Source organism: Neolamprologus multifasciatus, chromosome 1 (genome assembly GCF_963576455.1).
Source record: "Neolamprologus multifasciatus chromosome 1, fNeoMul1.2, whole genome shotgun sequence".
NCBI classification, from domain to species: domain Eukaryota; kingdom Metazoa; phylum Chordata; class Actinopteri; order Cichliformes; family Cichlidae; genus Neolamprologus; species Neolamprologus multifasciatus.
The window spans coordinates 9,538,121-9,553,510 of NC_140439.1; the positions used below are offsets into that span (position 1 = coordinate 9,538,121).

The 15,390-nt window shown below is 40.7% G+C and overlaps 1 protein-coding gene across 1 annotated transcript; it reads right to left on the reverse strand.

The window, feature by feature from the left end:
* Positions 1-714: 714 nt before the first annotated feature.
* Positions 715-12,357, reverse strand: LOC146525303 (uncharacterized). The gene is made up of 4 exons (XM_085154389.1): positions 12,238-12,357; positions 7,287-8,005; positions 5,011-5,187; positions 715-2,476 (listed from the first exon to the last, which is right to left on the reverse strand). Exons 2-4 carry the CDS (start codon positions 7,984-7,986, stop codon positions 2,367-2,369), a joined length of 987 nt encoding a protein of 328 aa, XP_085010515.1. The 5' UTR covers positions 7,987-8,005; positions 12,238-12,357; the 3' UTR covers positions 715-2,366.
* Positions 12,358-15,390: the final 3,033 nt, after the last annotated feature.

Sequence of the window (15,390 nt, forward strand, 5' to 3'; positions counted from 1 at the left end):
GTGGTCCATTAACCATTTACCACTAGAAATAAATATGATGTCTTTGTGAAATACAGAAGGAGTGAACACATATTTTCACCTTGGAAGTATGTAAATATTTGTATTTGGTCCTGACACATCTGCTCTGATTTTGTCTTTCCAACCCTGTGGTCAATGACTGTGCTAAATAAAAATAACAGGACTTTAGCGTAATTCACCGCTGGCGATTAGCCTGTTGTAGAAGGCTTATCTGATAAGAAGGCACTGATTTGAGTTATTACAACAGGCCTGGCTTGTAGGTTAAACTCATTTCCTGCAAGTTAACTTGAAAAAAAAAAACAATTTCAGTTTAGCCAATAAAAAAAAAATGGCCTCAATTTAGATAGCAATCATTTCATTTCATTTGAATTAATTTGGCTCAGCTGGAAGTATAAATTAACCTGTCTATACCACCCAAAGAAATGTGTACACATTCTTTATCAAGGACTTAGCCTCAGTTAATTGATTTGAGCACCCTGCCAAACAATCACATCCTAAACTGTTGCTGTTAATTAAAAGAGACCGAGCAAGGTTTGTGACGAAAGAAGGACGCCCTTGTTGTCCAACATTCTTAATACTGACTCTTATGTGTGTGTGTGTGCGTGCATGGAATGACTTGTTTTATAATGAAAGCAAACACAATTTGTATGTCTTTTACACATTTGAAGGCAATTATGCAAACTCATGAAACAGAGACAGTTTTGGGAAGGCTGTTTATTTAGTAAAGCATCATCCAGTTACGTATAATTCACAAGCAATCACAACCCATGTAGAATTCTCCAATAATCCAACTGCATTGCCTCGTTTAATACTGCAATGCTAAACTCGCTTCTCTGACTCAGGAAAAATGCTTCATGCACTGATTGATGTGTAAAATTAGAGAGGAAGGAAGCAGACCCAACATGTCTGCTGAACTAACCACAGTATATATGTATATATTTACGTGTGTGTGTGTGTGTGTGTGTGACAGTTGTCTATTGACTATTAGGGCAAAGCTGAGGTACATATAAATCATAGAAAGGAAGCATATTGATTGAGTGTTGGTGTCACTCAGGTAATGATGAGTGAAAGGACTGAGCGAGCTGAAAGATATGTATATATCTGGATTTATTTTCTTTAAAAAAGCATGTGTGTTAACAGAACCAGTGTAGAAACAAGCATTGTTAGATTTTCTTGTACAGTTACATTCGGTACATACAGAATGGAGTTAATAGCTACCTATAGCTAAGCTACCTATTGTCCAGCCACAGTGGAGCAGTTAAATAAGAGATGCTTTTTTCTGAAGCAAAATTATAGAAGAATAAAAATAATAATAATAATAATAATGACAATATCTGTTTTTCTAACTTTGCTGTGGTTATGCTGCAGGTAAACAGTATGCACCGATGTGCACACAGTCACTAAGAGAAAGTAAAATCTGTGTTTGGACACCTGGAGGTCAGAAGATTTAAGCGGTATATTATGTTGATATAGTTGTTGCTTCTGAGTAGTGCGAAGACCAAATGCACAGCTCCCTTCCAGAATACCAAAATCTCAGCCTATGAATAACAATGCAGCACCCAGCCTCCCTCCACCTCAGTCACTAGTGTGTAGAAAACAAACTGAAGTCTTTGACTTTGACGCTTCAATTCTCTGACTCTGACTGCCAGTTGTGGAATATCTGAAAAGCACAGTTTGAATTTAACTGCTTATTGCCTACCTTATGCTGTAACAGCATGTGATTGGCGATATGGATAATGTTATTGTTCACCACGGCTTCTGAATTTTGTTGCAAAGGCCTCGATAGGCCAGCTGTGTCGTCTGCTATTTAGACGGCAGGACATCAGTGCTATTTTTTTTTTCAAACATTTTGCATCAGCTGGAACCTCGTTGTGCTTTGATGTGCTTTTATGCTAATATTTCTGTTTTGCTGGTCATTAACTGCATTCTGTTGGTGCCATTCACACAAATATGTTTAAAAGTAAGGCAAAAACTTTTGATTTCGACATTGTTCACTGACTGCAAAGCAAATTCTTCATTAGGAAAGACTGTCTTTGATTCCCTTTGGCAACACACATAAATGGCTAACAGCTCATCTTGGCTTTCTCAGTGTACTCAGATGGATTGCCTTCAGTGATTCCTAGTTAAATACAGCAAATCTGATTAACGTAATACATAATCTGACATAAGTATCATCCATGGCTGACAAGAGACCTACATAATTCACTTTGTAATTCCCATCCACAAATGCCACTCTCAGACAATCTTATTTACAAAAATCCACACATTAGACAGTAAGCTGTCTACTGAATGCCAATAATCATAGCTGGCAAACTTTTATTTGAAAGGGAGTTCATGACTTTGTAGTTTCAACGGCGTCCTGGAAGGTTGGACATTTGGATGGTGTCCCCTTGTACTCCTGGGTTGTAGTAGGCACCAAACTTCAAGTCCATAGGCTCACTGCTGTCTAATCTGAGAACTGGAAAGTAGACAATATTAAATATTTATAGCATACACCTTGTCTTTTGCAAAAAGAAAAGTACTCTAATTAACTTGTTTAGGTGGAAGATTAAAGAGTAGACCACTGTCAGTGGTCCAATCCTATGTTTTTGACTCCTAGGTTTTCTGTTGTAATGCTTTTATTTCCAGCATAAGATAACCAAGTACACAAAAAGGAGCAGTCTACTGATTTATTAACACACTACCATTACACAGTGGCTTTGACAGCAAAAACATACCCTAAAAGCAAAGAGCAAGAGCTCTCTTCTCGAGGCTCCATTTTGAAATAACCTTAACAAAAATCAATAACACAAAGCTCTTTTCCTGAATGTGCTGCTATTGTCCCTGCTGAATAATTGTTTTCCTCTGCACCTACAAGTACCATGGAGCATTATATAGGAAATCACTACACCTAACTCCGATTAATAAATAAGATAGATCGAAGGTAAGTGGACACACCTAAGACATAAATTACACTTAACCTGAAAATAACTGCATCACAGAGATAATGTCGCCAGCCCTTAAGGATCTGCTGTGAAAATATACTCAGTGTAGCAAGAAGGACAGGTAATAAATCCTAAACAATCTTATGTTGGGTTTATATTACTTGTGTTGTTTTCTGGAGTTGCTTTGCTTGTGCAAACGAAGAGTCTAAGAAGAGAAGGAGCGATTGTAAAGGCCAGGGTTAAAGTGACATTTGGGGCTATACCGCTTACTCAACTTGTGTTGTGTAAGCGATTCTAAAAATCACCAGTTTCATTTTTTTTTAATCTCATGTACCCCCACAGACCTGTCAGACTGACTTGAAAACTCTTTCATCAATAACACATATAATGGTCAACTTTTGTTTTTTGGTGGACGGGTTGTTGCAATTTTGCTTTTGCTGGGGATTAAATGGTCTGACCTTGAGATGAGTTTGCTGGCCTGTCCACTCCTGGGTAGATTGTGGCAATGTATTAACACGTAAATTATCCACGTATTTGTAGGTAAGACTACTTCGGTATTAAAAATGTCGTTTGTTCACTTATAGTTAGCTCTTTTAACCCATTTATCCATAACATTAGCTTGCTATTTTAAATCTGCTGTGTCATGTAACAGACGCTTGTTGTTAAAAACATTCCGATATTTGATACCTGTATGAGGCAATGTCACTGACATCAATGACAACACTGAGATCAGTTGAGCACTTGATGTTTCTATCACTGAAATAAATCCCAGATAAGAAAAACACTGTCTTTGCAAGGTCAAAAATGCTTCTTCAGCCTGAGACTCTCTGGCTCACATGTACAACTGATGACAGTTTACCACACACAGATAGAGACACTACATGCAGAAAACAACTCTTGCTTTAGCTTTCAAGCGAGGGGTAGCAGTACTAGCAACGTTATTGGATGATAACAGCCATAAAGGAACAAGCACACAGACCCACAGTGTCTGGCTACCTCTTGCCTCTCGCAAGCTCTTTTAATCATTCATTTCTGCACATGAAGCTTGTGGGCTTGTTTGCATTAAGCGCATAATTTACATACATGGGCTGCAAGTAGGCAGTCGTATCACGTCACTTTACTGGTGAACTGCCAAGCAGTTTATCAAGTGCTCTACACTCTTCGAGTTATACTGCGCAACACTGAGCGACTGCATTACCAAAGAGGTTTTCTTCCTTTCCATTTTGTAACTCTGCCTTTGTTACCAGAGGAGTTTCTTTTAACAATGTTGGGTGTTCTCAAGAGTATATGTTTTTCAGTTGCCACCCTGTTTCTCTTACATTGTCGTGGGTGTATGGCTTAAGATGGAATGTGACTCATCTGGAAAGTGCAGGTACATTTTCAAGCCGGCCTTCACTAAACGCACTTTGCCAGCTAATCGCCCGTGCAGTCACGAGTCCCACGTGCATATCTGTGTGCACTTTAATGAATTTAACTGGAGATGAAGGAAGGTTATGTACGAGGGCGTGTAGGGGAACTGTGACAACAAAGTGCTGTTTCCCTCTAAGTTCATGGCAGGAAAGCAACAGATTAGAAACTATCATAGTACATGATCCTATTTTGCATGGTGAGGTTACCTTATTATGGGAGGGTTGCCTTATTAAAACAGGATTAGTTATGCACTTGTGTGTGTGTGTGTGTGTGTGTGTGTGTGTGTGTGTGTGTGTGTGTGCGCGTGTGTGTGTGTGTGTGTGAAAGGGAGAGAGAGTAAGAGAGAGCAGCATCTCTCTCTTTTGTCACTATGTTAAACAGTCAACTTTTTTTTCTTTTTGTAAAGGGGACTGCGGCACTATCCAGCAGCCAGTTACCTTAAATATGAGGGGATAAGTGAGTTATAGTGGCTCATTATGAAGCACTGACAAAGGCATATTTAGCACAGTTTTATCTCAGCACTACATTTCTCGGCATAATTTAATAGTCTGCTGCCAGACGTTTTATTAAATATAAGAGTCTTTCGATAGCTATCAAGTCGGCAACCCTGATTAAAGCGAACGATCTGTTACTTTATAGCGCGAAGGAACACACATACCTGGCTCGGAAGGATACTCCTCAACCAGCTTCCTGTGAGAGAAGGCCTTCTGTTGTTTCTTCTTCAGGATTACGAAGGCCACCAGTCCCACAAATGTCACAGCCACGGCTGTTCCCAGCACTGCTCCCCAGGCGTTGTGTCGTTTACTGATCTGGGGATCTGTTGCGAAACCTTCGTCTGAGAAGTGAAGGGTTGTGGGGGTGGGAGAGAGTCACAGATAATTAGTCAACAAGAAATTATTTACATCGTTTGGCGTCTTTGAGGGATAATTGACGACTAATTATGGCTAAAATGTGTTTTTCAAATTGCGTTTGGAGCCGTAACGCATTGCATGGTGATACATCACAATTATTCAGAATTGTATAATTTACGCTGTGATAATTAATGCAATTAACATGCCAAATTCATGATAATTTCTGGAATACATTTGAATATTTTAAGGCAGGTTGTGATCGTAATCTAAATGTGGTGAAATCTGGCTGAATATTTCATGAATAGCATTCAACTGTTTAAATGGAAACTGTGAAACAATAACTAGCCTATTGACTCTTTGTTGTTGTTGTTGTTTTTTCAAAAGATTTTGGTTTTATTTATATATAACATAAATGTTTGCTGCTCTTCTATTTTAATGTATGTGTCCAAGGCAACAGCAGTGGAAAATAATTGTTTTTGAAAGTGATAGAGTCGTCTTCAACATCCTTTGACAGAGAAATACTCAAGTGGTATTTTGTCAGGGCTCACACATAAATAATTCAGTGACTTTGTCCATCTAGAAACGGCTCAATTGACAGACTTGCTAGGATCAATTTACCCCTAATCCAAGGCAGGCTGAACCACAAGACTTGTTTCATTAAGTGTTTTTCTATTCTTGTCATCTTTAGCGGCAAGTTTTTTTTATTTCACTTTAAAGTAAACATAATGAAACGTAGGTGGAAATAAAGATTTTAGCAGTTGTTGCTCCTGCTGGGAAATTATGTTTAGTTAGCTCGCAACCTTAGGTTGGCTAACAAATTGAACTGCAAGTTCTTCTTAAATTTTTCTTAAATTTTCATCTCATGATGACAAAAATGTACAAACGCATGCAAATAAAGTTAGTCTAAAATTGTGTAGAGAGTTGTTCACGGTTTTACTGAATGGACGGTATCGTAGATCAACGACTATGAACTGGACTGCTCTGAAATTTGGCACAGATACACGTCATGTTCTCTTTAGGATGAATCTGGAAACCTTGAAAAAGCTCAGTATTTTTCTAGGATATCCTTAAAAGCTACCCATGTCATCCACACCATTATTAGGTAATTCCCACAGGCATTTCCCACACAGAGTTACTAACAGGTCTGTGTGGATTGTAGCTGAGTAAGTGAGGTGATTAGCTAATTGTCAGTTAGTGTCAGAGAAAGCTAAGGTGCCTTGTGGGATCTTACACATAGACTGTTTATCTGTACTCTGTGCTTTTCTACCGTTTCTGTGCACATGCTGTTCCTGTCATGATAACAATGGAGGTTTTTTTTTTTTTTATCATTTTGTGTTGCCTACAATTTCACATCTGTTTTCCTGCTGCCTATTGCCATCATCTGTTAGTGTTATGTCCTACTGTCCCATCTGTCCACGAGCTGTGTCATTTTAATCCCCACTGCACCAGCTCTGTAAAGGTTTTGTTTTTTGTACCATGGTCTTCTATTAACTTACGCACTGACTAAGAAATATAAATTTCCTTTCCAGTCTTATCTTCCTGATCTGGTGGTGGACACCAAAGTCTAGTCTCACGCCCTTGCACCGAGACAGCACAAGTATCTCTGATACAGTCCCTCGCTCTCTCTTTCAAGTTTTTCCACCCCTAAAACAGGGTTTCATTGTCCGGCTGAGAAGGTGGTTGTAATAGACTCCTTTGCTCATAGCAGCCACCTCGATAGGACTTGAAACCCAATCCAACCTTTGCTTTTGAAAAAAGGGGTATTTGTCCTCTTCCAGTGGGAAAATAGATGCTGGCAAATATGGGCCAGGAAAGGGATGTAAAAAAGCAATTTGTTAAACATATGACATGATAATATTTTCCTCATGAGCACCGAGCATAGAGGTCATCGCTATTTTTAAATCCTCCTTTGCCGCCTCATGGATCTTATTCTGATGTCTCAACCCTCATTAACTAAGTCAAGTCAAAGTCTTCTAAAACTTTCACACAGACAGCATATTCTCCGACTTTCCATCTGCCTTTTGCCTTCAGGATCAGACACACAAATGTGGACCAGATCCTGTAACGCAGACCGCATCAGTACCTGTATCGGAGCTGCCCGCTAAGCCCGCGCTTTTGTCAGTCTTGTTGACCTTCTCAGGCGTGTTTGGAGCAGCGGCAGTTGTAGCCTCCGGGACGTCGGGAAGAAACACCGTTGTAGGTGAAGATGTGGTGGTTGTCGCGTTTATCCCTGGCACCGCTTTTGTGGTCAGAGTTGTTGTGCTGGTTGTTGTTTGCTCTTCTGTAGTGTTGGTCTCTGGAACCGAGGTTTGTGACTCTAAATTGGTGCGATTAGAGTAATCTGGGAAGCTGGTGGAGTTTCGCGGGGTCAGCGTTTTATTAAATTCCCCTTCAGTTTCCGTCATGTTGATCTGGCTTGCGTTTGTGGGATCTGTGGTCGTGGTGGGCGCCAGCTCGGTTAGCTCGATCGTACCGTTTTGAACTTCAGGACTCAGGGTCGTGGTGGTAACATTCTGATCCTCCCATTTCTCATTTCCACTGTTTTCCTCTTCTCCTGAATATGTTACCATTGAGCCAGATGCTGTCCCACTGTAGTCATTATTTGACTCTGTAACATCAGCTCCCTCATCGTTTCCTTTAGTAAACGTAGCATTCTCACTTCCTTGTGGAATTTTGCCTCGCAACCAACTCTTATCAATCGTTCTCCCTGGAGAGTCTGTTGTATATTGGAGCGATGCCAGGTGGAATGCTTGGACAAGCAGGAGAAGGAGCAGAAGTCTCATTTTCCCTTTTGTTGTCACTCTGAAACACATGAAAAAACATAAATAATGATATAATAATAATAATAATCAGCTGTAACGATCGTAGCATATGTATGTATATATGTCTGTACAAGAAAGCTAATCAGAGATTATTCTTAACAGGATGTTGAGGGCCTTTGGAGTTAGCCACAACTAACTATGTCAGCTTAATTGAAAGCATCCTTAATAACTACTCAGTAACTCAAATACCATATGATATGACAACCTGCCCGTGGCAATAAGGAGGAGGCTGAACAGAATTTGTCAGTGTCTGGAAAAAGTATTAGTCAATAAGAAATTTTACTGGATGAGCTGTATCGACAGGCTGTCTTAAGGAAAGCCCAGTCTGCTGTTGTTGTCCAAAAACAATGATGACAACTTCAATATTTCTACATTTGGTTGAGAGTATACCTTAATACTGACACTAACTTCAGCTCACTCCATCATGTGATGTCACTGCCAAGCTCAGTGTTGTGTTTGTTTGTTTGTTTGTTTGTTTGTTTGTTTGTTTGTTTGTTTGTTTGTTTTTTGAGGGCTGCATAACTTCTGTTAGAAGACTTATTTCGTTCATCTATTTTTGGGATTTTTATTTTTTGCCTGGAAAATCATTTTTATTTTCATTTTGTCGCAGATTTATTCATCGAGGTCACCTTCGTGCGAGTTGCTTCTTTAAGGTCATCTTGCTCACTTCTTTGAAAGCTGCTGATTGCATCATGTGCCCGTGACCACCTCCAGCAGATAAATATCCATCGTCAAGAAACATTGAAACCCGACTTTTAAAGTTAAAGTTACTTTGCAATCTGCTTTTTCCACAATCAAAACTCAGTTGCAACATTTATTAACGATAGCCGAGCAAACTTGCCCCTCTAAAAAGAGTGTGGATGTGATGTAGTGTTGAGTGTTATGTCATGTTTATGCCATACAGCAGTAAACACTGATATGAAGAAAATATTTTATTCATTTCAGTCTAACTCAGCGCTGCACTAATATCTCAACTATAGTCCAGGAAGATAACATTTCAGTAGAGTTGCCATCAACTCACTACTTAGAAACTGTAGTGATATAACACATGATGAAGAAGACTCATTTACAATAATAGGCAAATTGTGTTAATCATTAATATACCATGGGCTATTTTAAGAATTAGAAAAAGATGCATGACATTTACGTTCCATTGTTCCTAACCAGTGATAATTTTAATTAATATTGTGGATTATTACAATTACAAGTCCTCGTTTTCCCAGTTCTACACTTGTACTTTACCAGAGTTTTGTTAAATTGCACATTGACAGACATGTTCCTGACTGGCTGTTTATTTTTGTTGCTTTAATGTGTTTTTTTATTTTTCTTGAAAACATAGGGAGATTGGAGGTTGGACACAAAATGCATTTTTGATTCAAATAAAAGCTAAAGGAAGAAAAACACCTTTTCTGTTATTTCCTCCCCCCCCCTGTTTTCTTTGAGCGTCTGAAAAGTCTGTTTACCACCTGCTGAGCATAAGCACCACCAGGAAGGACCCACAGGTGCTAAATGTGTGTTCATCACAGCCTTCAAAGTCCGCCTGGCCACACTGGAAGACTCAACAACAACAAAACATCTCTAGCCTGATTTTTTTCTTCCCCGCATTTTCCAAAATGCGACCAAAACACCTGCTTGAGGGGTGCAGGTCAGCTTCACTGACATGAGTCATAATAAAAATCCTTGAATTCCACGCCGCCACCTGACTTTCGGAGAGCTGCTCAGCGGACGGCTGACAGCATTGTGAACGCACATTCGGGAGCTTGTTGGCAAATTTCTAAGCAGTCATCCCCTACGTTGTCTGCATAGCCCCGACACAATCTCTGGTGAGATCTGTGGCTTTTTGACAGTGTGAATTGTGCGAGTGCCCTGTGAGCTATGTGTTCTCCCCTCGGCTTCACTCCAGTACACAAATGACTGCAAATCCCTACAGGGCACTCTTGCTGTGAGTCACTTTGTTGATCAGTTGCTTTGTTCTAAATTCATGCTTGTTATAATCAGCACGAGAGGCTCAGTGTACAGTGTGTAACGTTGGCGCCTGGAGCAACAGAGGCTTCACTTGCAAATCTGGGAATTTCACATTTCCGGTTTTACCTGTTTTTGACATGTTTAACAAAGGTGCTAAAACATCAAGGAAGTACTTTGTTTTTAGCTCATCGGGATTGATAATCTGGCAAAAAGGAAAACCCAAGCGTGTATATTTGTTATGTTTTGAATACAGTTTGTATTTCCTTGAAACTGCTGATGTTAGCTTTAAAATAGAACTGCTCAGTTGTTTTGACTGACAACTCACAATCAGCCAGGGATTGTTCAATCGCTGGTTAGCTTTTCGACAAGCTTGTTATCATCCGACAACTTTGTTTTCGTGCTGGGTTTTTTTGTTTTCCGAGAAACAAATGGGGGGAAAAAACGTGTGTGTTTTGCTTTTTCAGCCTGCCGCAGGATCAATCGGGCTCGTTCGTGTTCGCCGATCGTGCAACACACACAAACACACACAAAAAATGTTTCAGTCCAGCAGCAGAATGGCGGGAACAAGTTAGAGCTCATAACACTGCAGCGGTGGAAAAGAACAAAGTGGCGCTTTTAAATGACACGCTAATGCATCTCCTGCCTCTCCCGTCGCTTGATGGATTTTGGAATACTGTGTGAACTTTTCATCCTTCCTCTTTCTCCCCACATTTCCCGTCTCGCGTCTTCACAGTACACCATCAATTTTAAGACAACAGCTCTCAACTGAGCACTCTGTGGAGGATAAAAGTCTAATTACGCTGCAGGCATCTTGAGAAGCTCGTGTAAAGGAAACCAGTTAATGTGGAACCAGTTTTACAAGCAGCTCAGCAGCATCACTGTTCTGTTTTGTTGTTGGATTGTTCACTGTTCAAATGAGCACACAATCAGCATGGAAGTGGTTTCTCTATAATGCAGACCAGAGTATTATTGGTGATTGTCAACTCGCTTTAAAAAAACATAGAAAAACATTGTTCAGCTGACCTGTTCAGACACAGACTCTACCACTATTGTGTCTTTGGATGGCACATGTGGGCCGTGCAGTTTCAAACCAGCTATGCCCACTTTGATGCTGTGACACAGAGCATAGCTATGAACAACAACTACTCTGAACCATTAAAAAACATAATAAATTACAGTGGCGAGCTGCGCCCAGAGAGTATTTTGACCCGCCAACTAGTCTTCGCGCAGCAGCAAGTTCACGGCAACGGGGAGAAAATTTTGCTTCTGACCTTTCGCACTCAGAGAAGCCATCTGTTGAAAAGAGCTCCCACTCTGCCAGTCTGTCAGAGCGCAAGCTATCATCTCAACAGCTCAGTCAGCCGTGCCTTCATCAACATGACGCAGACACACTCACGAAGGCTGAAAGGGACACTAATGTGATTCCTGTAAACACCTGGCGACAGCGTATCCTTCTTAATTATCTGACATTTTAGCTGTCTGAAGTTATTATCACCCATCAATATACTGTAATTTATTTTACATTCATGTGGAATGCAACCTGTGCGTACAGCAGAAGTTTCAGGCTGTGTTTATACTCCTGGTTAAGAGCAGTTGAACTCTTAACCAACTCTCAGCCCTACCCAACAGTGTATGAAGAAAAGAAAATTCTCTTTGTTGACTCTGCTTACCACATTTGTGTGGTTAGGCCCTATTTTGGTTGATTTTTTCATCTTAAAGTGTGCGTACTCTGGATTAAAAGATCTCAATAGTTCATCCATCCCAGTTTTTAAATGTACAAAACATCGCTCTAAGGCTCTTAACTGTAAAAACTGGCAACCACTTATTCTCCTGCCTAGGTTATATAAAGTCCTAAAGTATGTATGTCACTCGTTGTGACGTTGTGGCACCTAGCAACCAACTTGTTTTCTTACTTTCATGTTGAAAACAAAAGCTCTTCAGTTTTTGAATCTTCTATTTTTACACTTTCAAAATAAGAAGCAGTGACAAAACCTGCGGGGTACGGCCAATTGTTAAGTGTAACTGTAAATGTTACAGCTACCAAATCAAATATCATCAAACGCAATGCCGCTGTGAAAACAAAAAGTGGAATGAAGATAGGGGGTTTGTGAATATTCATAAAAAATAACAGTAAATATGGTCCTGAAAAGCATATTCCCGACAGCTTTTAGCCTCACACGCTTGCTGTGAATTGGAAAGACAAAAATATAAATAAATAAATAAAACCCTCCCTCAGTAAATCCTTACCTTATTCTTAGGCTATATCAGATGAGAACAGGTGCACAGGCAACAAAATCTCTTCACTCAGCTGCCAACATGTGAGAGTGAATCAGCAGTCGGCTTGGAGAGAGAAGGAAGAGAAGGAGGGAGGGAGGAGGGCCCGACAGAGTGGCATTCAGGGAAGAACCTGTTCAACCTGCTTCTTCACCTGCCAGCAGCAGAAACACGCCCTGAACCGCATCCAGTTGCATGCCGTGAAAAGGCCACGAAGGACGGGGATGAAAATGAATTGGTGTACGAGTAAAGAGGGTTGGGGGAATGTCAATTTGCTACCACCTCATTATTTCATGTTGCCATCTAAATAAGTTGATTATATTAATTTTTGGTTGCCAGGTTTCCAGGTTGCCAGGTTAGATCTGTGAATTCCCCCCCCGTGGGCGGAGCATTTTGCCAAAGGTCCTCGGAGCCTTTTTTTTTTTCCTCCTGCTGCGGTCGTCATGGTAACAGAAAAGAGGCTGGTGAGCTCGGGTTTCATCCATGCTTTTGTCTCTGGTCTATATCAGGCTACCAGGTGACGTGTGACTTTGTGAACTCGCAGGTACCGTGCGTCAAATGAGCCAGGATTGCTTTTTTGTCTCGTTCCTCGATTAAGTGAGTCATGCAGAGGCTGAATTCATTTAGTATGAACGAGCGAGGCTGGTGAAGTGGCACTCAAAGCTGGCGTGTTTTGGTGAGTTAAGAAGAGGGAGTGGCTGTGCTTGTTTTGCTAATGAAATTGAAAACTACAGGTTTCCATCAAATAGTCTGAAAGCCCATCCAGTTCTCCAAAAGAGTACGCCCAATCAGCATGAGCATTATACAGAATACCTGGCAGCCATTAATAGTCCAAAATCAAGTGCTTTAAGTTGGTTATTTTTACAGCTTCAGCCACTGCAGACTCGCCTCAGTCAAGCAGCTACACAACACAACCAACCTTCAACAGGTCATGTCAAAAATCTCTTTGAAATATGAATAAAACGAGATGAAAAAAGCAGCAGAGCTGTTTGTTCATGTCTCGATTATTACTTCCTACCTGTTTTACATGTTATAAGCCAGTAATCAAACACATTAACATTCGCAAAAAGTGCTCATGTGTTTTGCTATCATAACCACATGGGTTTATTTATCATCTTGCACTGAAGATGCCATTGTTTAGCTGCTGATATACTGCCATAGATGAGGTTTAACAGTGGCCCACTGTTCCGGGCACACAGAGTTCCTCACAGACAGCTTGTCGCTGCCACCTCATGTGGCCTGCCAGTGTTTGAAGCTAATGGGATCATGTAGCCTCATCAGGGATGTGAATAATAGAAATGCCTAAATCTTGAACGGAGGATAAACAGCCTTCAAACTTGAGTGCAAAACAAAAGTGTGCAAAAGTCATGAAAGGTTGAAGGAAAAGCAACTTAGGGTGCTATGAAACCTGGAGAATGCATTATGAAGAAGGGTGCATTTGTGAATACTGACGTTTAATGCCAAGTTTCACCCACTGCCCAAAAGATCTGTAGCTTTATGGATAGATAAAAGCACTGTAGCAAAGTCTCTGTTTCTTTGATCTTAGGCAGTAGAATTTAGACAATAAGCACAGCAAACAGTCAGACCAGTTTTCAGGATTACAATAAGGGAGGGATGCAAATAAACATACATGCAATTCCTCCTGTGAAAGCTCATAACTGGAGCTGCTTGGAGAGAAATGCCCTCAGTATCTAGCTCTCAGACATTTGCATCGCAAATAGATAAGCCTGTATGTGCAGGATTGGGCCATTTGACTCACGTGACTGTGCTATCGCATAGACAAACCTTGGCACAGAGAGGCAACACATAGAAAACATAGAAATAATATCTAATGTGTTTTAACATTGACTTAAAAACACAATCTGAAGAAAAAAAGAGGCATTGACATTAACTAGATTCAAATGTAGCATAGCTTCACACATTTTTTCACTCATTTCTGTAATATGTGACATACAGTCAGCCGACACTTTGTCAGTACCGGGTTGGACCCCCTTGTGCCCTCAGACCTGCCTTAATTCTTCATGACACAGGTTCAACAGGGTGCTGGAAACATTCCTCTGAGATTTTGCTCCATGTTGGCATGATGGCATCACACAGTTGCTGCAGATTTGTCAACTGCACATCCATGATGGAAATATCCTGTTCCATCGCATCCCAAAGATGCTCTATTGGATTGAGATCAGGTGACTGTACACTGAATACACTGAACTCACTGGCACGTTCAAGAACCCATGACTCGAGCTTTGTGACAGTGCATGTAGCCTGCTAGAAGCAGCCATCAGAAGAAGGGTACACTGTGGGATGATAAAGGGATGAACAGAGGCCACAGCAATACTCGGGTAGGTTGTAGCATTTAAATGATGCTCAAGTGAGCCAAAGTGGGCTTCCACACCATTATGGCACATCCACAAGCCTGAAGCACTGATAGAGGGCTCAGATTTGACCCTACCATTTTAATATTCCAGCAAAAATTCGGCAGACCAAACAACATTTATCCAATCTGCTACAGCAGCGATGTTCTGGTGCTGTAACCCAGGGGTGTCGAACTCCAGGCCTCGAGGGCCGGTGTCCGGCAGGTTTTAGATCTCACCCTGGGCAACAAACCTGATTTAAATGATTAGTTCATTACCAGGCTTCTGGAGAACTTCAAGACATGTTGAGGAGGTCATTTAGTCATTCTAATCAGCTGTGTTTGATCAAGGACACATCTAAAATCTGCAGGACACCGGCCCTCGAGGCCTGGAGTTTGACACCTGTGCTGTAACCCATCTGTGCATTCTTCTCCTATTTTGAATATTAACAAGTGGTCATTTGGGTTACTGTTCTTTTACTATTTGCCCAAAGCAGTCTGACCATTCTCCATTGACCTCTTAAACCACGAAGGCATTTTCTGTAACCCTAGAAAGTCCTGGTAGATCATCAGTTTTAGAAATAGAAATGTGCATTTGGCATAAAAAAAACAACCATGCCACATTCAACGTCACTTAAATCACCTTTCTTCCCTATTTTGACACTCGGTTTGGACGTCAGCAGGTTGTTTTGACTATGTCTGCATGTACCTAATGAAGTGATGAGTCTGTATCTGATGGATAATATAATTTGGAGTCACTTGCAAGTTCCAAAAAT

Excerpts from the sequence above, each read along its gene's own strand:
- LOC146525303 (XM_085154389.1), bottom strand. The coding sequence starts at position 7,986 with ATGAGACTTCTGCTCCTTCTCCTGCTTGTCCAAGCATTCCACCTGGCA. Across the intron at positions 5,188-7,286 it reads AGCGGGCAGCTCCGATACAG|ACGAAGGTTTCGCAACAGAT; the intron begins GTACTGATGCGG and ends TTCACTTCTCAG. Across the intron at positions 2,477-5,010 it reads GGAGTATCCTTCCGAGCCAG|TTCTCAGATTAGACAGCAGT; the intron begins GTATGTGTGTTC and ends TCTACTTTCCAG.